The sequence below is a fragment of the Osmerus mordax genome, chromosome 15, assembly GCF_038355195.1.
Source record: "Osmerus mordax isolate fOsmMor3 chromosome 15, fOsmMor3.pri, whole genome shotgun sequence".
Taxonomy (NCBI): Eukaryota; Metazoa; Chordata; class Actinopteri; order Osmeriformes; family Osmeridae; genus Osmerus; species Osmerus mordax.
The window spans coordinates 7,805,700-7,830,560 of record NC_090064.1 but is presented as its reverse complement, the minus strand read 5'-3'; the positions used below and the strand labels follow the sequence as shown (position 1 = coordinate 7,830,560).

At 46.2% G+C, this 24,861-nt stretch overlaps 1 protein-coding gene and 1 long non-coding RNA gene across 4 annotated transcripts in view; one reads left to right on the top strand and one right to left on the bottom strand.

Moving 5' to 3' along the window:
- The window catches only part of gpr158a (G protein-coupled receptor 158a), a 40,358-nt gene extending 18,139 nt beyond the window's left edge, over positions 1-22,219 (bottom strand). Inside the window, exons 1-5 of the mRNA XM_067251238.1 lie at positions 21,282-22,219; positions 14,252-14,357; positions 4,434-4,536; positions 2,881-3,107; positions 1,392-1,460 (exon numbers count right to left, since the gene is read on the bottom strand). Coding sequence (XP_067107339.1) covers positions 1,392-1,460; positions 2,881-3,107; positions 4,434-4,536; positions 14,252-14,357; positions 21,282-22,162 — 1,386 coding nt within the window. The 5' untranslated portion in view covers positions 22,163-22,219. The remainder of the gene's footprint in view (positions 1-1,391; positions 1,461-2,880; positions 3,108-4,433; positions 4,537-14,251; positions 14,358-21,281) is intronic.
- On the top strand, positions 20,208-24,778 carry LOC136957357 (uncharacterized). 3 transcript variants are annotated; one of them, XR_010878292.1, is made up of 3 exons: positions 20,208-20,246; positions 24,054-24,304; positions 24,540-24,778. It is a non-coding gene; the product is annotated as an uncharacterized lncRNA (long non-coding RNA). The 3 variants fall into 3 exon arrangements; XR_010878291.1 differs by lacking the exon at positions 20,208-20,246 and adding an exon at positions 21,178-21,376; XR_010878293.1 differs by lacking the exon at positions 20,208-20,246 and adding an exon at positions 21,658-21,781.
- The last annotated feature ends 83 nt before the right edge of the window (positions 24,779-24,861 follow it).

Here is a 24,861-nt window from a genome sequence, read left to right as displayed (position 1 = left end):
GTAAATCAATGCGGTTGATGCGATGTGTTAGCGTAGCTCGCTCATTTGTGATCATAATCAGGGGCTTGAAATGTTAAGGCCTGATCTGTTCATTTGTCCAGTACCAAATCTTATTAGGTTTTTATTAATACAATAACATGCATGCTAAGTTGTTGGGTTGTCATTGGTGAAATGTATATCATATCTGCGAAAAGATATATGTGAGATGAACGCACTGATTTGAAAGCCTAAACCACCTTGTAGCTTGTTTCCACAGAATCCACATCCAGCTCACATCTTGCCAACATGATCGGAAACATCCAGCTCACATCTTGCCAACATGATCGGAAACAAAGGTTTCCGTGCAGCTTCACGCAGAACCTGCAGCAGATTAGCTGAAGTGTGGACATTAGGGCTGATGAGAAACAACATGACTGCTCTGCGTGTAAACGGCACCATGTAAAGGATGGAAGATAGATACTGTGGGTGTTGCAGATCGGAGGTCTGCAGAGCTGCCGTGCCCATTAACCGTGAGTGGCCCGGTCACCAGATGGCAGCTATCACAGGTTGCTGGGTCTGTTGGCCCATCCATCTCACCGTTACGGCAGGGCACAGCCGAGCCCTGGGATGTTTGTCTCTGCCAAACACACACCGTGGCTGTGAAAACACTGCTTATCTCATCACATCAGAAATAACGTTTAATGATTTATAAGAGAGGTTCGGGTGTCCTGACGTGACCAACATTCTCTAGTGTGCCGCGCTGCGTGTGTTGTACAGTAACCTTGCTGGGAAAAAACATCTATTGAATGAACTCTTGAATAAATATACAGCAGTAAAATTCATCCATCGTTCATCATTTTATGAGTTGTTGGATGTTATCAGAGCGTGGGTCGATCCATCTTATTAATTATTGTAAAATATGACGGTGCTGTGCAATACTAAACACACACACACCTACGATAAAGGCATAAGATAAACAACAGGGAAAGATGATTGCCGTTGTAGTGACTCTGGTAAGTCCATGAAATATAATGGAAATGAAACGTGGCCTGACCCTCTCCCGCACGGCGACAGCAGCTTAAAGATTGACTCAGGTAAGTGTAGAGTACATTTTCCAGTCTGTCGCACCGTAACCTGAAGAACACAGCTTGGTTTGTGACGCCATGTGCACACTTCCTCACACACACACACACACACACTACTACACACACACACATGCTCCTACACACATGCACACACACACACTACTACACACACACACATGCTCCTACACACATGCACACACACACACTACTACACTCACATGCTCCTACACACATGCACACACATACTGTACACACACAGACACACACACTACTAATACTACTGCACACACACACACACACGCAACTCAAAGAGTATGTGAGACTTACTGGGAAGTAGAGAAGCAGGGTTCCACACAAAATGGCTTCCAGCAAGACCAGTCCGGACGCTCGTATGCTCTGAGGGAAACACAACAACAGTATTACTGGCTTCTGATCAAAAAAGCATACCACGATGAAAAACAAGATGCACATTCATATAAGACCATATTCGTGCTATTAGAGCACAGCAGATAGATATGAATGAAAGGGTATTTTCCTGATGTAGTGAACTTGTTTTTTCACTAAAGAAAAGCAGCAACTAAAAGCTGTTGCCCCGGGCCTCTGTCTTAGAAGGATTCACCCTTTCATGCTTTTTCTATGCCGCTTCTATCGCTCTCGTATCCTCCGCCAGTTGACAGAACGCTTGAGGGGGTTCTCAAAGAGCTCCAAACAGCTGGGACTTCCGTTTGAGCGCGTACATATTGTGCAAAGCACCCAGCGCATATCTATACAGGACGACAGACGTTCATCATCGAAACCCTTTCTAAATGAGCTCTGGCCTCAGCACAACACCCCCCAGTCTGTTCCTGACAAACGACGCGATGGGGGAACCTTGCAAACACCTAATAGGCGCTACGTCTGTGTGCTTTCGTTGACGAAAGTGTCTGATCCGTAGCCTCGAACACAGATGCGGAGTCTCTCGGAGACGCCCGAGCAGCAGAAGGCCTGCGTTCCTCGTCGGGTGAGAGCGTTAGCAGGAGCGGATCGAGTCCTGACACTGCTGCTGGGGAATCTTCACAGGCTAATCCTCCCATTTCTCACACTCAAGACAAAGCCTTTAATGAAGCCAGTTATTGGACAGAAACAAGCAGCTGCTTAGGTGACACACTAAGAGGATTTGAGAAGCACAGTCAAAGGTCCACCGTGGTGCGGAAAGTGTGAACTAGCTCAGTAGTACAGTGTGGGACTATTTAAGTGGCTATCAAACGGTGCCAGACCATGCATGACTAATGCATTGTGTACTTTATATATAATCACTGACTCTCTTTTCTGGCACCGGGCTACACATCCATATTCAGGGTTCCCGGCTGGTCCCTGTCCAAGGTCCTGAATCCTGGGTGATCAACACTGTCAGATGTGCCGTTTGAAAATGAATCCAAAGCGCTGCTGAAACCGCCGGCCACATATGGGATCAGATGATGTGTTGTGCAGAGCAGGCCAGACACACATCCAATGAGATCCAGATGGGCCGTGTGTTGTGAGCGCCATCTGAATGTTAATCCCACACAGTGCCTTCCATTCCTCACCAGTCACTGAATCCAGGGGAGTAGGTTTGTTTTCTAATGCGGGTGGGATAGCTTTCTTTAATAACCACGGAGGATGCGGCTATTAAAACAGCCTATACTCCGCAAAAAGTGGGAGGGACACATTAGCCCTGTTCAAAAAGGGATTTCATGTATAACGAGCAGCACTTTGCGCACAGCAGTTCCTCACATGAACCAATAACAACATCACAAAAACGGAGTGGCGACGACGTACCCCCCCCCCGCGCTGTTACCTTGTTCCTGCGGTAGCGGTACACGACCACCATGCTGACGAAGCTCAGCAGCATACACAGGGCCTGGAAGGAGAGCACGGCCACGCGCAGGCCGCCGTCTCCGCGCGCCACGCACGGCGTGTCGTCCTTGCAGTAGGCACAGCCGTCCCGGCAGGGCAGGCAGTCGCTGGACGAGCCCTCGTCCGCGTTGGGGCCGCTGTCGGAGGCTCTGCCCTTCGTGCCCGGGTCTGTGGGACAGATGGACACAGCGGAGGACACTGTGAGCGGGGGACATTTAAGCCAAGTCCTGTAAAAAAAAACATTTCACCTTTCAGAAAGTCCGTCTGAAACGTATGAAAGATACACGTTTGAGATTTACTGGATTACGTTATTCGGATTAGCACGGATAATGCTTTGTTGATAATTACACCCAAAGTGATATTCTGATTTGGATGATTTGAGCACTTTTCCTTCAATCTACCCAGCAGAGCTTGGATTTGTGTGCGAGGACACGGTGAACCAACATTGTTCCTCCTTGTTCACTCTCTGGCACGACGCAGAGAGATGATGGCTCACGGGCCTCCCCTCAGGATACACACGGAGAATACACATGGCTACAGCACGCAGAGACATGCTAGTGTTGCTCTATCTCTCACTATGGGGACTGCTTGAGACTGCTGGGCTGGAAGGACAGCCTTGAGGAAGGGCAGGTGGGGGGGGGGGGGGGAGGGAGGGGGGGGGGGGGGGATGGATGGGGTTGGATGGAGGGAGGGCTCGTTGGATGAAAATAGACAGTCATGGGTGCTCTCAAGCCTTACACATGACAGACAGCCTGTTTTCTCACCCGGTTACACCAGTATACAATAACATGGGACCAAAACCTTTCGAAACAGCCATTAAAAACTATTATTCCTCCCAGTGTTCCACTTCCGCTGCTGCTTTAGAAGACAGTGACTCTGCACATGCTCATCCCGTGGAAGCGGCCCACTTATCTCCTTAGTAATGACTCACAGCTCCTCTCCCTGGCTCCCTGTCTAAGCAGCTGACTCATATTCTGCCAATATGATCCAACTTCTCCCACACGTTCGCAGGCTAAATACACGGGAAAGAAAGCACAACGGAGGGATGAAGAGAAGTCAAAATGGCCGGTGTGTTCGGCTGAGGAGAGCGTGGAGGGTGCCCTCCAGGGATTAGGAGGGTTGGGCCTGGTCCCAGAGGCTCTCCAGACTGCCAAGGGAGGCTCTCCTCTCACTAGGATCACATTACTCTCACGTTCTCTCTCTTTCACTAACACACACGAATGCAGACACACTCAAACACACATCCACAACCCCCCCCCCCCCCCACACACACACACACACACACACACACGCACGCACGAACACACATGCACACACTACAGCCTCCCTCCAAAAAAGAGGGGAGTGTTCAGTCCCTCTGACGAAGCTCGTGCTGTGCTTTTCTACGTGCGACGGAACAAGTTTGGATGTGGAGGGAGGAAGGGATTGGCAGCATCTGGGGAGCCATGTTACTACAGTGTAAACAAAGTTGACATCATCTTTCAGAAGTCTTACTTTTGAAGCCGTTGACAGACACTCTGTTGGGGTGGTAAAAACCTGCTTTGCAGTGACAGTTGTAGTTGTCCAGCACAAATCCACGACCACGCACTGGCAAGCACTGTGGAGAGAAAACAAGAGGAAGAACCATTCTGATTACTATCACAGTTATATGTATTTATAAATATTTATGATCATTTATGTTTGAAATGTACAAATCGTTGTCTTCAAATTTCAGCACCCTCCACAACCTAATGAACAAAAAACGCTTCGTGACACAGGACACATTTCAAAAAGCTGGGTTGTAATCAATGTACAAAATGTACAATTCTGAAATTAATTTTAAAAAATCATAGATAAGATAGTATAATAATACGTATACTTGTTCGGGTTCAATCACTCTCTGTCTCTTTCTCTCTTTCTCTCTGTCGAAGTGTACGTTCTCCAAGTATTGAATTAGCTCCCTCTCTCTCTGTGTTGTCAGAACAGAAACCAATGAGGGCTGTCCAGGCGCATCCCAGGCAGACTGTCTACGACGTTATGCCAAATTACAAGATGTATTAATATCTCAATTAAAAACAGGCTTTTTTCACTGGCTGAATTAGGGAACTATTAATTAACTATTTCCTCTGGGAAGTTGATTACATCTTCTGTCTGTCTGGGTAACATTGGGTCACTTAGACAAAACGTTATGCTCCGTGTTCTGCTTATCATTCAAACTCCTGCGGTTGTTCCAGGAAGTACAACCAGACGAGAATAACCTTTAAGATGAGGGTCTCAGGAGCAGCACAGAGGCTGAAGACAAACGGTTCCGTCTGAGGGCCCTTGAACGCGCTGTGAAGCACGGTCCCAGTGTTGCTCTTCAGAGGGCCGGACTGAGCATGTCTGAAGAGGGAAGCTATTCCTGGATGTGTCTCAAGGTCTGGGGAACTGAGCCAGGCAGCGTCCACTTTAAGCTCCTGGGAGGCGGTCCACAAAGAGTAATTACTGGGTTTGCCTTTACCGGACACATTTTCCCCCCCCCAGGAACACATTTTTGACAGAAGTGACTGAAGCACTTAAAGCAATACACAACCCTGCCCAAGACCAACTCCCCAGAAAGAGCTCAGCGGCGCGTAGGATCATGATTTAAGTCACAACTTCAGGAATAATTATGTTTCATAACCAGGGTCTTCTCACAGAGTGGCTGTGAAAATAAGAAAAGCACAATAAACAACATCAGATCAACAAACAACATTGTTCCCGCTTGTCATCGTTCTTCAACAATGCCATTAAAAGACGCTATTAAAAATAGACACCACCACTTCCCTGAAGTAGAGATTTCGCAGATGCACCTAAGTAGTGATGTCCTTTGGGACCGCTTTGGTCCCAGACAACACAAAGGAGCGTCCCAACCTGCTCAAGTTCTCTCAACCCTCCTTACAAAGCTCCTAGATGCTCCTGTTCTTCTCACTGGTTTAAAGCACAGCCAAGGGTCCTCTCCCTGGTGTGTCTGAAGCAGAGCCAACTCAGAGCCCAGGCCCGTTTGCCTCGTGGGCTTCTGTTTGATCTGCAGAATATAGGACAAATCGGAACACTTATCGAACCTCTCTGGTTGCTGTGTCACCAAAGCTGAGGAGAGCATTCCAGTGTGCTGAACGTGTTACTGCGTAAAGTAGGATAACGTTGGATTTCACCGCTTCGAACGTATACGCTGCCGTAAGACCACAGAACTCGGAATGCTGTGTCACGACATATGACCGTGTAAAGCAGGATGGCGTTTGACGGCGCGCCTTCGAACGCCGTGAAACCACTGAACTTGGAATGGGTGTTTTGACTCTGTGAAGTGACTCGGCGCCGGAGTCAATTCCTCTTCACTGTGGGGCTGAGCCGACAGCTGGCAGAGAGGACTCCCGTGTACGAGCAGGGCTGCGCTCTGCCACTTTCAATGCAGTCACTACACATTAGCCGGAGTAGACACAAGAGAGAGAAGAACAGAAGAGAGAGGGGGAAGGAGGAAGAGTAGAGTGTGGCGTGTGTGGTAGTACAGTGTGTGAGGGCCAGAAATAGGATTCTGGAGCCCAGGCAGAGCTCTCTGCTGGGGTGATTGATGGCGCACCGGGGCAGAGAGTGTGTTGGAAGGAGAAGGATGCCAGATGGAGCTGCCTGGCTCCTAGCTACCTGCCATTAGTCACATGGGATTTGAGGAGAAGCGGACCAGGACCAGGACCAGGGCCAGACATTTTCTCTACCAATGGGCTGTAAGACTAACCTCTTTACAGGGTATCTTCAGGGCTGTCCACGTGGGATAAAGACAGGCACAGCTAATGAACTCCAGCCAGGTGACATTAAATACCCTACAGTTCCCCATACTGGTGCTCTGATCTCTCATATACATAACACCTGTGGGTGTATGGATAGGATCCATATCACTGGGTGAGAACAGCGGCGCCGGTTCCTGGCCTCCCCAGGTCTCCCTCCAAACGCCAGCACTCACTATTTACATCCCAGCTGTGGCTGCTGTCAGTCACACACCTCCGACGCGCTAATTGCCATGGTGACGTGTGTGACCAGGAGCGTGAGGATTTTTACTGGAGTGTAACGCTGAGGGGGCAGGGATGGGGGGGGGGGAGGGGGGATGGAGGGCTTCTGAGCGTCCATAGGAGTCAGAAACAGCCCTTGCTGGCTCTTACTTAAACATCATTATAATGTCTTAGAAGGAGCACACTGAGATGCTATCTTAACTTTGCCTCACGTTTTTGAAGGAGCTCTCCTGGAAAATCAGGGGCGCTTGAAGGAAAGATAGTGAATGTTAAATCGAAGATGAGAAGCGACCTCGACTTTTCCCAAATGCAAAGTATGAGCATGTGTCTACAGTATGTCTAAAAATAGATCAGTAATGACTGTAAACTGCTCGCTCTCGCGCTCTCTCACTCACTCACTCACTCACCCACACACACACACACACCCACACACACGTCGATACACACACATACAAACACACAAACGTCAATACGCGCTCACACACACCTTTCCTTGACATGAAAGCCTGCAGTTCTGCTCATTCTCCTCCCTCAGATATGGAGCTGGGGTATGAATCAACATCCTGCCAGTACGCTTGATGCCATGACTGCTTCCACCTGCACAGGAACTGGCAACCGGAGCCTAATTAGACCTCCTTCCCTATTAAACCCACGCCCTTCCGGTCACAAACACCCCCTAATCAACTCTGCAGTAAGCCTCTGTACTGTGTGCTGAGAGAGTCCTGAGAGCCCAAACCATCGCTTCTTATGGCGGTGATTACTGAATCACTCACTGTTATTGTAAGTATTGAGGGTCAGTGTGTATGTGTGTGTGGGTGTGCACATGCATGTGTGTGTGCTTGCGTGTGTGTGTGCGTGTGTGTATGCATGTGTGTGTGCATGTCTGTGTGTGCATGTCTGTGGGTGTGCATGTGCCCATGGGTGTGTACATGTGTGAGTATGTGTGTGTATCCATGTGTGTATGCATAAGGGAAATAGGCCTGTTTGGTTTGTTCAATCGAAAACAGCAGGAGAGATTGCTGCCCACTTCAACACCTCACATCTACATCCAGCAAGCTTCCACACACACAGTACTGTCCTTTTAATAGATACAGTACATTACCATAAACACACACACACACACACACCAAGCCTGAGGACCAGCCTGGTGCAGAGCTGCAAGGGACAGGCAGCCAGATCGGGGCCTGGAGAGCTGGGTTAAGTGAGGGAGCAGGCTCGGTACAGCAGCCCCCCTCCGGAGGGCCATGCCCTGGTTGCTGTCCAATGACCAGCTTCTAAACGCCACTGAGATAAACACACAGGCCTGTAGGGAGCTAAACAGCCCACCAGGCAGAGACTGGCAGACAAACACAGGCACAAGTCCAGACTCCCATATTTCTCTGGCAAGCGTACACATGCACACACACACAGCGCCATCACAAACACAAATCAAGCATATGCAATGATGCTAAATCATAGACACGCCATAAATATGCCCTATGGACAGAGACTGAGATGAACAAACTCGTTGCTGGGCATTGTGGAACCTCTTCTGCACACACGGCTTTGCACACACACACAGTCTGTGTGTGTCTCGATTTTAAGGCACAGGGGCATGGAGATAAGCAGAGGATAGCCAATCACACACTCACAAACACACACACACACACAATCGTGTGACAGACAGTCACAGCAGTAGGGCAGAGAGGCCTTAAGTAACTCCATGCCTGATATCATGAAGTTCACACCCCTCACAACCAGACAGGCAGAGAGAGACTAGACTCCTCCTCTCACCTCAGGGCTCATTATCTGTGCTCACTTACATCTCTCCAGCCACCACACCAAACATACACACACACCTCTCTCTGGACCAGATGCGGCCTTACCTACAATCCCATAGATCCACGGTATGGGGCTGTAATCCCAGGCTAATCTCCATCAACAAAGCCATTGAAATCCCACAGGATGGATGGTGTCTGAATGCTGCCCTACACACCCCATCACTCGACACTCCTCCGGTGGAATGTTATTTCATCTCTGCTTGGGTTACTGCATCACTTACACACAGGCCTGTGGGGGTGCGTACGCTCGTCTTCAGAGAGCTTCCATGTTTCAGACTTCCACGTCATACACCAGTCTGGTTAGGAAGACCGGAGTGCCTGTACAGACAAGGCCCCAGGCCAGACTTACATCTAGAGGTGTCCTGTGCATCAGCGCCCCAAACTCTGCATGGAGCCTTTTTGCCTCTGCCGCAGTGTAGGTGTTTTGGATTGTGGGAGATGTAGTTTTGAGGCAGGTCCGTTTTGGACGACGACCAAAGACGATCGCTGGCGTCAAATTACAACACTGGATAATTCATCCAATGCGAATGTCAATAATTGTCAGCGTTATTCTTCTCCATTCTATTTCTTCAGCACTTTCGTTCCAATTCTAAAGTCCAGCACATTCCATGATTTATTTATAAAGGTCGTAGAAAAAACAGGTAATAAGGAAATATGTTGTACAGCACATTGTAAATGCAAGCTGCAATGTCTACTGTACTTCATCAATGTGTTCCCTGGTGCAAGCTGTCAGTTTCAAAGGAGACAGAGCAGGGGCAGGTGGTTTGGTCTTGGACTCCAGGAAACACGGGTTTTCAATGTCACATGAGATGACGCCATGTTTATAACATCAGGGAAACCCCGTGGGGCCAAAAGAGGCTGCTATTTATAACGAGATACCTTGGATCATCCTGCGCAGACAGAAAGGGAGAGATGGACAGAGAGAGGGAGGGGTGGAGAGAGAGAGAGAGAGAGAGAGTGAAATGAAGGCAGGATACAACCAGGGGTATTTTTTAAGTCTGTGAAACAGAACTGAAGCAAGGCACCCCTACCCACCTGAGGGGTATATATGAGAAGCTTGTTAGTGTTAACAGGTGCCAGTGATTAGTACTCTGGCGATGTTGAGCGCCAAAAGGAGGGCGTGGATGTGACATGGAGAGAGAGAAGGGAAGAGTAATCAAATAGTTTGTGTTGAGGGAGAGAGAGCACTAGGGCGGGAAAGCTGTCACAACATTTTACGAGTACATGTGTAACTCAGTGCACTCGACAAACACATCACCTACTCCAGAGAGCTGGGGAGAGCATGCTAGATCAGCTACATCAAGCAACACAGCATTATCTGTTGTTAACTGACATTTGTTTTAATTGTTCAGACAGGATTTTTATTGACTTCTATTTGATTTATTATTTGCAATAAACGCTAGTCTGGGCAATATTTGTCTTAGGTTTCCCGTGAGTAGCTTTGCATTGATTTGCTTTGTAGTATTAGGTCTACCTGTATATTAGCCTGATGTTGATTAAGGTTTAAAATGAATAATAAATAGTTTGTGCAATATTTTCTCCCTGGCTGCTAAATCCAACAAATATGACCAACCTTAAAAGCCTGAGTAACATTTACTGCATTCTGTGTCAGTATCACACCCAACCGAAGGATTTCAACTTCATTTCCACTTCATATTCAGCCGGCAACAGCCTTGGCTTGACTATCTCAAAGTGTTTTCGGCTCGCTTTTGTGTGAGCTGTCAGGGTAATTGCTGGATAATTGTGTAGAAAAGTTTTCTCACTCGCTTTGAAAGGTAATTTGTGGGTCCTCCTTAAGGATAAAGTCAACAATGGCGTGAATGAATTGTAAAATTTCAGTATTCTAATTTTTTTTCAGTGTCTTCGTCTGTCTGACGCTCCTTTTGGGAGGAAGCTGTCCATCTCTGGTTCTTAACAACCTTTTTGGGTGTTTTAGCCCATGGATTTCTCCTCAGCTAAAGTTAATTTCCTTGCGGACTTTAAACTCCCATCTCATTATCAGCGACTCAGTTGGAGAGACAGAAAGAGGCTTGCATTTTCAAGCATTCTGCGCTGCTATAGCATTAGGAGAACACAGTATATCGCATCCAGTGCATCTGCAAACAAAGCTCTCATAAGGGGGGCCCTCCAGAAAAACAGAATGAAGTCAATAACAGCATCTAATGTTCTCGCCCGTTTGTGTGGAAAGGTTGGTGCGTTTTCCGAGCACTCAAGAGAAACCCTACCATGAGGACTGAAAGCACTGTTATCCAGGTTTGTGTGTGTGTTTGTGTGTGTGCATACAGTATGTCTGCATGTTAGTGTGTGTGTGTGTGTGTGTGTGCGTCATATAGCAGAGGGCAGCAGGTCACTGAAACACTGATTGTCTTATTAATTCAGCGACACGAGGAGGACAGGAGACGGGACAGGGACCTCGCAGCGTGATTGAGATGATGGCAGAGACGACCTTGTGCGCCAAGGTGAAAACAACTACTTCTAATTGATAAAACAGGGGGTGTCACAGCTAACTTCAACATCATCGATTGAAGCAGAACATCATATAAAAAATCTAATTGCCTTATAAAGTACTTTTGGAGTCGATTTTTATCTGGACCAAGTTTCAACTGGGCCACATTTTTTCATTAACCACAGTTGAAACATTTGGAAAGAATTGCTGTGTCCCATTATAGCCAGTGACTGCTATACTGCGGGCCTTGCGATGGCAGAGGTCCCTTGGTTATTCCAGAGCCCAATCATTTAGCTGATGGGTTCGTTGGATATGTCCCCCTGGGCCGCACCACTTCTGCTGGCCAATAAGCTAATTGATTGAGACATTCGTCTTCATCATCCAGCCGTGTTCTTGCATTCTGCCCCCAGGCCACCAAGTACACCGAGGCACACGCTAATGCAAGTGCCATCCCTGTGAGAGATGTGTTTTTTTATAGAAATATACAAAAAAAATACAGGCCACATGAATTGGTTTTATGACTGGTTCTGGTCATTGTGGTGCCATAAAAACACAGTTGTTTGTCCATGTCCCTGTACTGAGCACTGGCACACTGTACTTATTGCATTCGATTTCTGCAAGTGTTTATGAATTAATAACTATAAATGGGGTTGTATGATATAATTACAGTTCATGTTGATATTATAGAAGGCATGTTAAGCAACCCTCATGATGTTCATCTTGATATGGTTCAGTCTGATGAAGTAGACCTCATCCATGTTTGCTGCTAACTAAGCTAATGTTTAGCTGGTTCACAGCCAGGACACCGTGATCAAATTGATGGTAATATATTGCCATTGACAGCGAGGAGGTGGCAGGGGCTGAAGCAGCTTGATTAAGGGTCTTACCCAAAGACTGTATCCTTGCTGTTAGTCTCTGTAAATATGTGTTTGTACACATCCACAGTACTAAATAATTGACCAATATCATTCTCATACCGACTCATCATCATAATACATATTCTGAGAAGTCTGAAAACCGGAAGATATTACAAACACAGAAAAAAAAGATTGAAGAAACACACAGCCATGCTTTACGTATGCGCGCCAGGTGTCTGGCTCCCACAGGAACACTCAAGCAAACACACACAGACACACGCACATACCGCCAAACAAACACATCAACCAAAGTACAAATGATCAAGAAAGGAAGACTTGGTTGAGTCAACGACCAAAGATGTTTTAAAAGGACGATAAAGAATGGATCTTCAGAAATAGCGATATATCTAAGAGAAGATGCTGCTTATGTTGTTTGTTGTCTGTGTTTCTGTCCGACAGCCTGCCTCGTTTGTTTTGTGTCCTCCTGGCCACCTGCTGAAACAGACAGACGCGTTGTCCTCCCCTGTCTCGGCCTGGCCTCCCTGCATGCTTGGCTGGACTAACAGCTCTACCAACCAGGGCGCAAAGCAGGGAAACAAGAAACATTTCTGGGCCGCAATCATACCGACAGAAGAAAACAATAAACTGGTGATAGCCATTTTCGGCGGCCAAAGAGAGAAGTTTCATTTGAGGAAGAGATATGGAACTTATGGGAAGAGATCCAATGTAGGATGTAGGGCGAATGTTTCAACTGTAATTTGAGTAGTATTGCACGATAGTATTACGATACATTGATAAACGTGTTCATGAAACGACATGAATTACATGAACTTTCCTTAAACTACTTTCTAATGGTGATGTGTTTGAAGTCTAATTTCGCTGTTGCACCAAAAAAGACACACAAAACCCCCCGTAAAACTCCACAACGTTTTTTTAAGTATGCTGTTTGTGTACCAAAAACAGCAAGGGTAATAAAACAAAATGAATCTGTGTGAGCGTCCGAAGAGCTGGTGCCAGAATGCTGTTTTTATAACATTACAACACCGCTGAGAAACCTTGATTGCGTTGCAGTTCTCCGTTCTATTTATAGCCCTCATATCTGGAGAAGCATCCACTCTTCATCACCCTCGCTTTACCTCACAGAGCACCCCTCCACAAAAACAGCGAGCTGCTAGCTGTAACAGATACACTGCTGACCTACACTCGCCTGGCACCGGCCAGTCAGAACCACATAGCTGCACGAGGTGTGAGAAGAGATGGGATTACTGTCACAGGTGCCCATCTCTCTTTCTGAGGTCCTGCCTTCACAAGAATTTCGTTTGTGACATACCGAGGGCCAGATACACGGTGTGTGAAAGGTCAGACGTCCATCTCCACCGCAGCACAGTACAAGCCTGCATGCGGCGCACGAGGCAGGACGACTGACATACACACACAGACACTCACGCGTGCACGCTCGATGGCACGAGGAGACAGATATTTCACAAACTAGTTTTAATATATCTGAAAAGTAATGGTTCTCTGTGTGTGTGTCTCTCCTTCTCTGTACGTCTATCTCTTTTCTCTCTATCTCTTCCTCTCTGTCTCTTCCCTCTTAGCTCTCTACGCCGAGAGGTTGAGGAGCTGAGACAAAGAGAGTAATTAATTATTCAAACAGCCCACTGCATCCATTACGTCACATGTATTATAGAGGAGTTTGATCTGGGAAAATCTATCATTCTTAATGATGACACTAAAACGGCAGGTTAGATCTTTTAAACCATCCGCGTGAAAACTGGTTGGAGGGCAAAAAGCTAAAGAATGTCATCCTCTCTTCCAGCCTCTATTGGAAAACAGACAAGGTTTGTAGGCAGCACTGTATATTACCCTGACACTGGCACACACTTAGGGAGATGACTATCTAAGGACAAAGATGTGTCACATGACATGGACCGTGTGATTCCACAAATCCAGTCACTCCCCACTCACAGTCTCTGACAGTCTTTAGGACAGGGCACACAGAGGTCAGCGTGATGACAGGGACACTGCCATTTCCTAACAGTCTTTGTATAGAAATGGAAATATTCAGCAGAAGCTTTTGTTCTAAGCCCCGTACAGGGGAGGGGAAGGGGGGATTTGAACCTGGGACCTCTTGATTTGCAGCCAAATGCTCCACCACTAAGGTGGAGCTGAACCCGTAGTGTGGACTCACCTCCATGGTCGTCAGGTTACATCGATGGGTCCCACCAAACCAGCCGTCAGGAGAGCACTGGTCGATATCAACATCCTGCAGGTTCACGTCTACTCTGACGACACCCCTGGAACAGAGAAACAATCGTAAAAACAATTGTCATTAAATGTTAATAAGTGTTTTGCGTTATACCATAGGTTATTATGAGAGTGTACAGTATAGGGGAGGAGTGTGATCCAATATACAGGAATTACCGCCTAAAATGAAACTTTCAGTTGAAATATGAGGTCTTCTTTGCTGTGGGAGAAGCATTGAAGGTGATACGTATATATATATATATATATATATATATATATATGTATGTATATATATATATTTATATACAGAGAGAGAGAGAGAAACAGAGAAGAGAGAGAGAGAGAGAGAGAGAGAGAGAGAGAGAGAGAGAGAGAGAGAGAGAGAGAGAGAGAGAGAGAGAGAGCAACACCCCAAATTGAACTCACTGGAGCGAAATCATTGAATTGAAATCCCTGCCCCGGTAGCCCAATTAATGAAGAGAGAGAACCAGGGGGTCACCCTGAGTGACATTTCACTCAAACCCCTGCCTGCTCATTGATTGGCTGACATCCACTCACTCCCACACACACACAATCAACAACGAGGATCTCAATAAGCTGTATTACACTGGCTTCCTCTGATCCCCCAACCGCAGACCACACAACGAACAGCCCGTACAGCACAGCTAACACTCTGCCGCTTTCGGCGCTGAGAGTCTGCGCGCGCGCTGATCTTTAAATTACTCATCTAACCGCAGGTGTTTCAGACTTATATTATTCATGCTTCTTAGCCATTGGTGCAGCATGATGTTTGATGGGCTCTCTGGGAGACACGACAGAGGGACATGGTCTTTTCCTCCGGTTGATTGTTTCACAAGTTAAGTGGCTCTTCAGCTCGGTATAATAGACTGGGTGTTGCAGAGGCTGCAGTGAGACCGGTGAGGGTTAAGAACCAGAGTGCTCCACCACCTGGTTTAGTTTTAATCTGGGGCACCTGGTGTCTCCCAGACTTGCTGTTGGCAAACCTTGATGTTATTTTGCAAACATCTTGACTTGAAAAGCATACCGACAGAGATAAGACGAAAACCAGGATTCCTCTCCACCATCTCCAAATCACTTCAGCATGAGCGTCCTCCAAACGTGACAAATAATAATCCAGATTTTACGGAAACCGATGCAGCATGTGAACACTTACAATACACCTACAGTACTCTATCTATGTATCTATGTCTAAGTATTTATCTGTCAGTCTATCTATCTACTGTGCCATATATATTTTTACTGCTTCAGGGAAGACTGTGTTTATGAAGGAAATAAAGATGGTTTGTCAAGAAAAACAATCTCACTCAAACACATAAAGAGACACACAAACACACACACAGAAATAATTGCTGGGGAGACTACTTCTGGAGGTGCACACATGTGGCTGCACTTTCTTCCCAGGGGACAGGGGGTGTGCACACACACACAGCCTATACTGCTGTTATTAATAACTCCTGGTCTGGCCTTGCCCGCGGCAAAACTCATTTCATTGTTTCAACCCCACAGTTGATCTCCTCTCTGACAAATGCCCGCTTCAACCTCATTGAGTTACATCACTGAGAAGGGTAAGAGCCAGCCATACAGGGGTATACTCCTCCACAAATGCATGGTACACAGTGACCAGTGACCATTTCATGGCTCGCTGTCCCGAGTTCACTGGCAGCTGCAGCTCCTTTGGTTAGCCAGGCTGCTGACAGTGAGGCTGGGCATTCAACATGCTAGCTCAATCTCCCAGTCTGTTCTCAGCCATCTAAGTATATATGTTCATCCATGAACACAAGCACAACACACACACGTACACACAGGCAAACACTCTCTCTCACACGCACACACACACAGTTCCATTTGAACGACGCAAAAACAACAACATTTAATCAGCTCCTCAAGCCGACGTGTTTTGGTGTGGACGCATACACACTCAATGACAAGGAGACAGATATCTCACAAACTGGTTTTCTATTTGTGGTATAAAAAAAATCATAAGCTATGCCCAAAAAGTCTATGTCTGTCACTCTATCTGTCTATCAGTGAGCTGGAAACAAAAACCTTAAAATATGTTGAGTTCAGCTGAGGCTGTCTGGCACTTCGACATGCCTGGGACCCGAGACCCTCACACAGGAAGGTGCTGAACCCAGACCAACACTGGGAGAGTGTGTCGGGTGGAACATCCCCATGGGCCTCATTGAGGACTGCCCCCCCCTGAAGACCTCAGCCTGCTGGATCACAGGCAGCAGCAGAGAGTCAGAGGGCTCTTCCTTTTCATCTTCCATTCATGGTCGGTCGAAAGGCCACCCAGAGAAAAGAGGCGATGAAGACAGTCTAACTAGCACTCCTTCCTGTGGGCTGTATGCACATCCCGAGGTTTACTTCATAATAAGCAGCCTCGCTGCTTTTTATGAAGCAAATTAGCATCTTGTTAAACATTTCCCACATCTCACATAGACTGCTGTTGTACATGATGAGTTTTGAATATGTGGCCTAAGTATTGAAAATCGTCCTAGCAACAATAAAAAACGGTAAAAAAGAAAAGAAAGTTAACTGAAAAGAAAAACGTGATGCTTTCAGGAGTACATCTTATGCAATCTCACGTCAAAGAATCTCATTGTGAAAGATCAGAATGTCAGATTTCAGCTGCTTTCTCCAGGAAAATGGACGTGATGGAAATGCATTAAGCTGACAGGACAAGCAGACGCTAATGTGGCTGGGGCCTGCAGCTGTGTACCGGGGTCGTTTTATTGAGTTCTGTCGTAGGTCATCAGAGTAGACGAAACGCCCGTGGCAAATGTACTGTCATAAGGCACTGGAGCCATTCTCCTGGATGTCGTTTGTACTTCTTTGTAGCTATTATGGGCATGTAGGAGAATAACTTCGTCCATTAACCAGAGGACAACACCGCTAAGCTCCATCGCATCTCAAATGGTCGTATTTTTTTACATTTTCGAGGATTTGAACTATCCGTCTACACACTGATGTGATAATCAATGAAATAACAACACTGACAGAAAACTAATGAATTAAAATCCTTCTGGAAGATCTAATTTACAAACACATCAACTTGAATTAAACCAGGTGGATTATTATTGTTCCTGGTCCTTAGTAAATGTACAGGTATTTTGCTTGAATGAACAACGTTGTTACAGTGAGCTTGTTAAGAGCCTGGAAAGTTCCTCGAGACATTTGACTGATTGAAGGTGGAGAGTTGACAAGTTACCTCGCTGTACGAGTCTTCACCTCCTCCACCTTGTCAGGGATTGTATCACACTGTCAACACACACACACACACCGTCATTCAAACTAGGCCAAAACACAGCAAATTAGCTACAGTACGTTTACCAAAAAACGTGCCCTACACTGGAAGACGCAGCACCAGAGATTCCCAGGCCATTTCAGCGCTCGCTTTTCTTCTTCCTCCTCCTCTTCATTTACATTTAGTCATTTTTAGCAGACGCTCTTATCCAGAGCGACTTACAGTAGGTACAGGGACATTCCCCCGAGGCAAGTAGGGTGAAGTGCCTTGCCCAAGGACACAACGTCATTTGGCCGGGAATCGAACTGGCAACCTTCAGATTACTAGCCCGATTCCCTAACCGCTCAGCCACCTGACTCCCTCTTCATCCTCTCTGAATTCGCCAGTTTAGAAGGATATTACTGCCTTCAGCCCCAGGCGTTCTAGGGCTTCCTCGGTAGTGGTCGCTGGCCGGCCTCCCGCTTAACAGACACCGCAGGCTCCTCGCTGGCTTTCCACTCGCAGGGATGGACTGCTGGGAGACCCAGGGCAGTCAAGCTGTCCAGACAGCAACTTCTCACAACGGAAACCAGAGCCAAAAACACATTAGTTTTGTTCTGTATTCATCACTTAGCTTTTATCCTCTGTTGATCAGCAGTCATACCCAGGTACAGTAACTGTATATAAGGAGAACTGTCCTTTTCTTTTGCAGTTAAATTGACCATTGCAGTAACAGATTTGTGAAAAGGATTTTATGTACGGTGTTTTAGTTCAGGAGTGATAGTTCAGTCTAATCATTCGATATCCATCATCTGTTATATAGTTTTGTGTCACATATATAAAATATGTTTGTGTTTTTGGAAGGTGTGATTGTCCATTTTCCACTCGGTGAATAGAAATAATGTATCCTAGTTTCGAGCTTGTCCAAAAACACAAGATTAAAAACAATGGATTATTCATTTTGTGAAAGATAGTTCTAATCAAAAGAATTACAACCTCTCAGCTGAGCTCCAGACAAAGCAATTAAGGTCCACTTTGCGAGGGTGAGCTATGGTCTTCCTTCCTCCCACTCACCCTCCTCTTCATACACCAGCAGTTCCTTGAGGCAAGAAGCTCCTCTCTTACACAAATAGGCAGGTTTGTGTGTGTATGTATGTGTGTGGTGTGTGTGTGTGTGTTTATGCGTGTGGTGTGTGTGTGTATGTATGTCTGGTGTGCGTACGTGTATGGTGTGTGTATGTGTGTGTTGGTGTGTGTGGTGTGTGTGTGTCGGCGTGTGTGCTTGCGCTTACCGCACACTGAGCCATGATCCTTTAAGAACTGAGGTGCAACCTTAATTGGCACATCCTTTCAGTCCCTGACACCACAGCGCACACTCTCACACCTTACACACACACACATGCCCAATTTACACACGTGCACACACACACACTACCTTACTGAAAAACACACGCAGTGCTGAGGGCCAGCAATGGAAGACAGGTCCAGTGTTTTCAGTGTTATAAGCAAGCAGTTTGGTCTGTTCTCCCTGGTGGCAGTTGAGCCAGAAGAGAGAGAAGGAGGTAGAGAATCGGGATCTCTTACACCTCCATATGAGCAGCAACCACAGACACACGCTCCCGTTCACACACACACACACCCATGTTCTAACCGCCACACAACACACACACTTCTGTTCTCACACACACACACTCAGGTTCATGCCACCGCACAACACACAGCACGTTTATGTTCAGTCCACGTTCATGGAAAAATGTCATGTAAAGTAGAAGGCGAGAGCAGTTTGAGAAAGGGGTTAAGGGTCCATCTATTTATGTCGTAACACCTCTACTCTAATGTAGGTATTTGGGTTTGATCATTAGGAAAGTTTGTCGAAAAACATGGACTGAAACTGATCCCAAGGCTCGACAGTAGACTGACGCAGACACTGGGCAGAGACTGCATGAGCTCCACAGACCTACAGCACCATGGCATCTCGTATGCAGTGAGAGTGAGCTACATTTTACGTCTAAAAAAAGACTCCATTGAAGCATTAAAAGGCAGGGATCAAGATGGCTCGAGGTTGTTTTCGTACATCTTTCATTATTAATTCATTGTGGTATTGATTGTATTAATCTGGACGGGAGACTGAGAAGGGCAGTCACATGAGGAGGGGACAACGTTTCCCTCCATCCTCCTTATCTGAGTGTGTGGCCATGTGTGTGTGGCCATGTGTGTGTGTGTGCGGCTACGTTTGTGTGTGTGTACGCCTGTGTGTGTGTGTGCGCGTGTGTGTGTGTAGTTGGTGAGGCACAAGAAGAGGGATGAGGACGAAGCATCTGTTTCATGGATAGCAGTCTGAAGGGTAGCAGTAAAAAAACTACTAAATGTAAGAGGAATGACACCTTAGAGACAGAGAGAAAGGGGGGAGGGGGAGAGAGAGAGAGAATGAAGAGTGGGAGGGAGAGAGAGAGAGAGAAAGAGAGGGAGAATTGAGAGAGAAAGAGGAAGAGAGTGGGAGACAGATAAACAGAGGGTGGAGAGAGGGAGAGGGAGGGAGAAAGAGAGAGAGAGAGGGAGAGGGAGGGAGAAAGAGAGAGGGAGAGGGAGAAAGAGAGAGGGAGAGGGAGGGAGGGAGGGAGAGGTTTGAGACAGAATGCTACCAGCCTAGTGACAATTCCTCTGAGGTAACACATTTTGACAACACCGACAGGTAGGACAGCAGCATACTGCGTTCTGTCATTAAAGGGCAAGATTGAACCAATGTACTCTATGTTCTGATGCATCTGTTGAGAAGGAAAAGTTATGGTCTTCACACTGTGTAGCTGTGGATTCCCCTGAAATAGCTTGTACACTTGTTTTACATATACGCTTGCATTGTTGAAGGCATTAAGGAGCCAAATAGTGGCTAGTTTTTTACCATTCAATTACTAAGCGTTTCCTCATACAAGGTTAGCCGATCTTCACTAGACTTGTGCACTGTTCTATGGCGTCTCATTTGAAATCCATGACTTTCTGAGAGCCACTCAGGAGTGTATTAATTAAATATTTATTGAAGATTGTGCACGCAACTTGCTATATGAATTAAATATTTATACTTAAGATGTCGGTTTGAGTCGTGTGGAGCCTGAATACTTGTTTATTCAAGTGAGTGGAGAGTACAGCATTGGTGTCGTAAACATTGCAGAATCACGAACACGCAAGCGAGAGGGGGGCGGTGGTGGGCTTAGAGTATATGCATAATGTATACACAACCAAAATCCAGGACATTTATCAGGTCTTATTATCAATGCCGCTATGTGCAGGCCACCTTGAAGATTGTGTGTGATTGTACCCTGCACATTTCAATCACCATACATTTTTACTCTCCTTAAAACATATCCATCTCAACATGTTGAATGCTACCGAGGCGTTCTCTTTGAAAAGGGAGAACGCATGCGTGGTTGCAGGAGTCGCAAAGGAGCAAGTTTATGAAATGAGCTAACAAGAGGTTTCCGTCGTTACAACAAAACAACATCAATGGCTATTTTTGGCCACATCTGCACCTGCTGCGCTTTCCCATGACGCGTAGTCAGACGCGAAAAGTAGAGCTTATAAACTTTGCACGGTTCACATAGCTACACAGGAGCAAATGCTTACCTTTCAAAGTTTTAGTTAGTTACATAAACCCACATGTGAACTGGAACAGCAGCAAGCCATGGTCTTCCCAGTTTAGCAAAAGCTTTGAGTGAAAACAAAAGGGACCTACCTGAAATCAGGTGAACGATCCGCGTCGAGTCCATAGAAACCAGCGGATAAGGTCAAAAGCCACCGTGGTATGAAATTTCCATTTTCACACTCCAGGTATGGTGCTGACCATTTCATGTGGGTTTTATCAGGGATAAAACTCTCTCCCCTTTTCAGAGAAGCGTCAACTGATTGAAAATCTTGGCTCAGTACCCGTTTATGGAAGTTAGGTTTCTTCTTATCTTTGATACCGTGATACCACTCTGATTCGACTGTTCGGTTCTTCAGGTGATGGTGCGCCATGCCGGAGAGGTCCTGGAGAACTATCTCTCCTCCGGCTCTGGTAGCCTGGAGAAACACCGTGGGCCCGCCAGCAGACGGTTCTGTGTTAAACGTAACCACGGCCCGGTGGATTTTAGAGTCCCCCTCTACAATACTCCTGACGAGCGCGTGATACCACTCAATGTCTCGGCGGAGACTCAGCTCCCTGGACCTGTTGGCTTGGAGGATCATGTTTAGGAAGTTGGTAGCGTGCATTACCGTGTCCAGCACGCTGTGCATTGAGTAATGCGGGGCTATAGGAGATCTCGCACGCGGAGCACTGAGCTCGTATCTCCGCGAGCAGTTGGCATGTTTCAAGGTGGTCGAATTCCCCGTGTGTAGAAAAGCGGTGACAACCCTGGGAAGGTGCTCCTCTAGGTTCTGCGGCAAGACTGCGCGCTCTTTCGCGCCTCGTGGAGAATTAAACGCACGGAGATGTGCTTGCCGCTGGTTGTTGTGAGTGGTGTAAATTGGTGGTTGTGTTCTTACATTTTTCTCGTGCTCTGACCACTTAGCGAATTTATAATTTGAACCGATAACAAATCCCACTTGCAACAACAAGGATAATCGAAAGAATGCCATATTCCCAAGCCTTTAATACGGGGTTGATGCTCGGAAGATCTAGTGTTGGAGCACGACCACCCGTATAGCGTATAGATGTATCCGTTAAAAAAACATTACTTCACCTGTGGATATTCACGCAAGTTCCGAGCTCGACTGTTGAATTGAAAACAACTGCATTGAAATATAGTCGTCAGATTTTTTTTTCTCTCTCATATACAACGTTCAGCTTGTTGATGTATCCTTGCAGCCTTTATACATCCATAGAATCCGTGCGGTAAAGCAATCCAAGGAACGTCCAAGACTGGTTTACGAGTTGGTTGACGTCCCCTCTAGACTGTGTTGCCAGTAGCCTACAAATCACCCTGAATCGAAAAGGAACAAAATCAGGTATTGGAGGCATCAAGTCAGTAGGCTACTTCACACTTGGATGACAAACACACTCCGCCCTCTTCCGTCCACAACAAGCAGTAACTAAACCGTAGGGACATCAGGAACCATTCGTTCTTAAAGCCCGTCTCCTTCATTATCTTATAGGGTTCCTAAAGTGCTCTTGATTCGTGTATGGCCGTTTCCTCTGTCAATCATTTCAGTCAGCGCGCTGGTTAGGTGGAGCGGCGAAGGAGCTGTCCAGTGCTGAAATCTGCGCTTGAGAAAAACAGCCAAGGAATCTGTCGCTCTGAAGAATAATCTTTTACACAAGGCTGACAAACGATGATTAAAAACAAGCCTAATGCTGATCCAGAGATTATAGCCCGTAAAAGTATAGGCCTTCCTTATCCCTCGCACGGTAATTGTAAGTGTTAAAAAGGTTTCTTGAAATAATACGTTGGACCAAGCATGAACGCTATAGCCTAACCTAAGAAAATGCACACATACCGGAATTGTAAGCAGTGATGCAATCATGTGTTGTGGATTGGATTTCTAAGATGCTGAGGCCAGATGAGGATGTTGATGCTTGGCGTACTTACGCATATAATGCGAACGGTTATTAAAGATGTTCAGGCCTGTGATTGAAATCAAGTTTTTCGTATACACCTATTATATATAATCCATTTCAATAGTAGACATTTGCAGGACAGGTTGTTGCCTATTTACAAGGCAGCACCGCTGAACTGAACGCACACAGTGTTGAAAGTTGTGAGTTGTGCAGCAATGACTCATCGCCTCTACACGACAGATTGATCCAGTGGCTCTCATGTGTAAACAATGGTGTGATGAAAAACAAACGTCTTCATCTTTCCTTGAGCATGTGCAAGAAGGATGACGTGGTAGACAACACATTTCCCCTTTTCGTGACATCTGAAATCTTTTCCAGGGCGTGGTTGTGTTAACTCATATTGGAAATTGTCCCCAAACACATGCACTGTTATGTAACGTAGCAGTGTCACTCAATCAAGTAGTTAGAATGGGGATAGAAATTCGGAGCTGTGTTTGTCTTGGTCTCCTCTTACACGTGTATAATACATATGTGTCACTTAGCCAATGGATCAATAAACTTTACTGGCGCATGCATATTTAAAACACAATTTGTGCTTCATCATGTTCTTTACAGCCAAGATCTTCAGTTTATCTAGACATTAGCAATACCTTGACTTTAAGCTTGGCATCTTAACATGTCCCCTGACACCTAGTCATTCACCTCTCTTCCTTCCCTACACACCCATACACACACTCACACACACAGAAACTCAAAACATTTTCTATTTATGTGTTTGGAACACAGATGTGCATCTGTCTTCAGATACACAACTTGCAGAACAAAGCTGAGCAAAATTGAGCTAAAAACAACTTCTAGAGGATTCTCTTTCTTTCACTCATTGCATCTGTCTCTGGCTCTCTATCTACATACTGTACTCTTCCTTCAATTCTCCTCTCTCTTTCCCTCTGTTTTCCTGGGTGTGGACGCCAGTCCCGTCACACTGTAGAGGCTGGAGGCATCTGGCCTGGATAGGAGCGTGAGAGAAGACAGGCGTGACGGAGGGTGACAGCTGGGAGCTGGCCTGTTTGCTGCAAGCCACCCAGGGACCAGAGCCAGAGCCGACCTGGGCCCTTCAGCATTCATGGACCAGCAAGTGAATTCACAACTGAAACAGACACAACGAAGTCTGCAGGCCAAGACCTTCAAGATTCAAGATGTGCTTTTAAGGATGACTCGACATGGTAATAATCTTATGTTGATTCATCCTCACCCAAATCTTTTTTGTGGTAGATCAGGTATTGGGGGTGTTATGATTTGTCTTGTGGTAGATCAGGTATTGGGGTGTTATGATTTTATTATTTAATTTTTTTCAAGATTTCTGCTATGATCTGAGTTCCGCATCACTTCCATTTGGTTTTGTGATCTTTTTGTTGATTCTTTCAACTAATAAGATCCTCTTGCTTTCCCTTTCCTAAGCTTCTACTGTGTCACCGATGGTCTCAGGATTCTCTAAGTAGTGCTCGTTATGTTCCAGCTCTCTGGACAAAGCCTTGGATGTTTGCTCTGACCTCACCTACTGCTGAACCCAGAAAGCTCCATACAGACATAAGCAGGAACAACCAAAGTGACCTTTGTCTGCTTAGGTCTGCTTGCATTGTAGTCAATCATTTCCAGTATGCAATTTAGCACGAAATAAAACAGGTCTTTCACACGTAGATTGCAGAATGTCCACGTAGTCTTTCTTTTTGGGTAATAGCTGTGGTGTTTATTTTAATTTTCAGTTACAGGATGTCTTCAG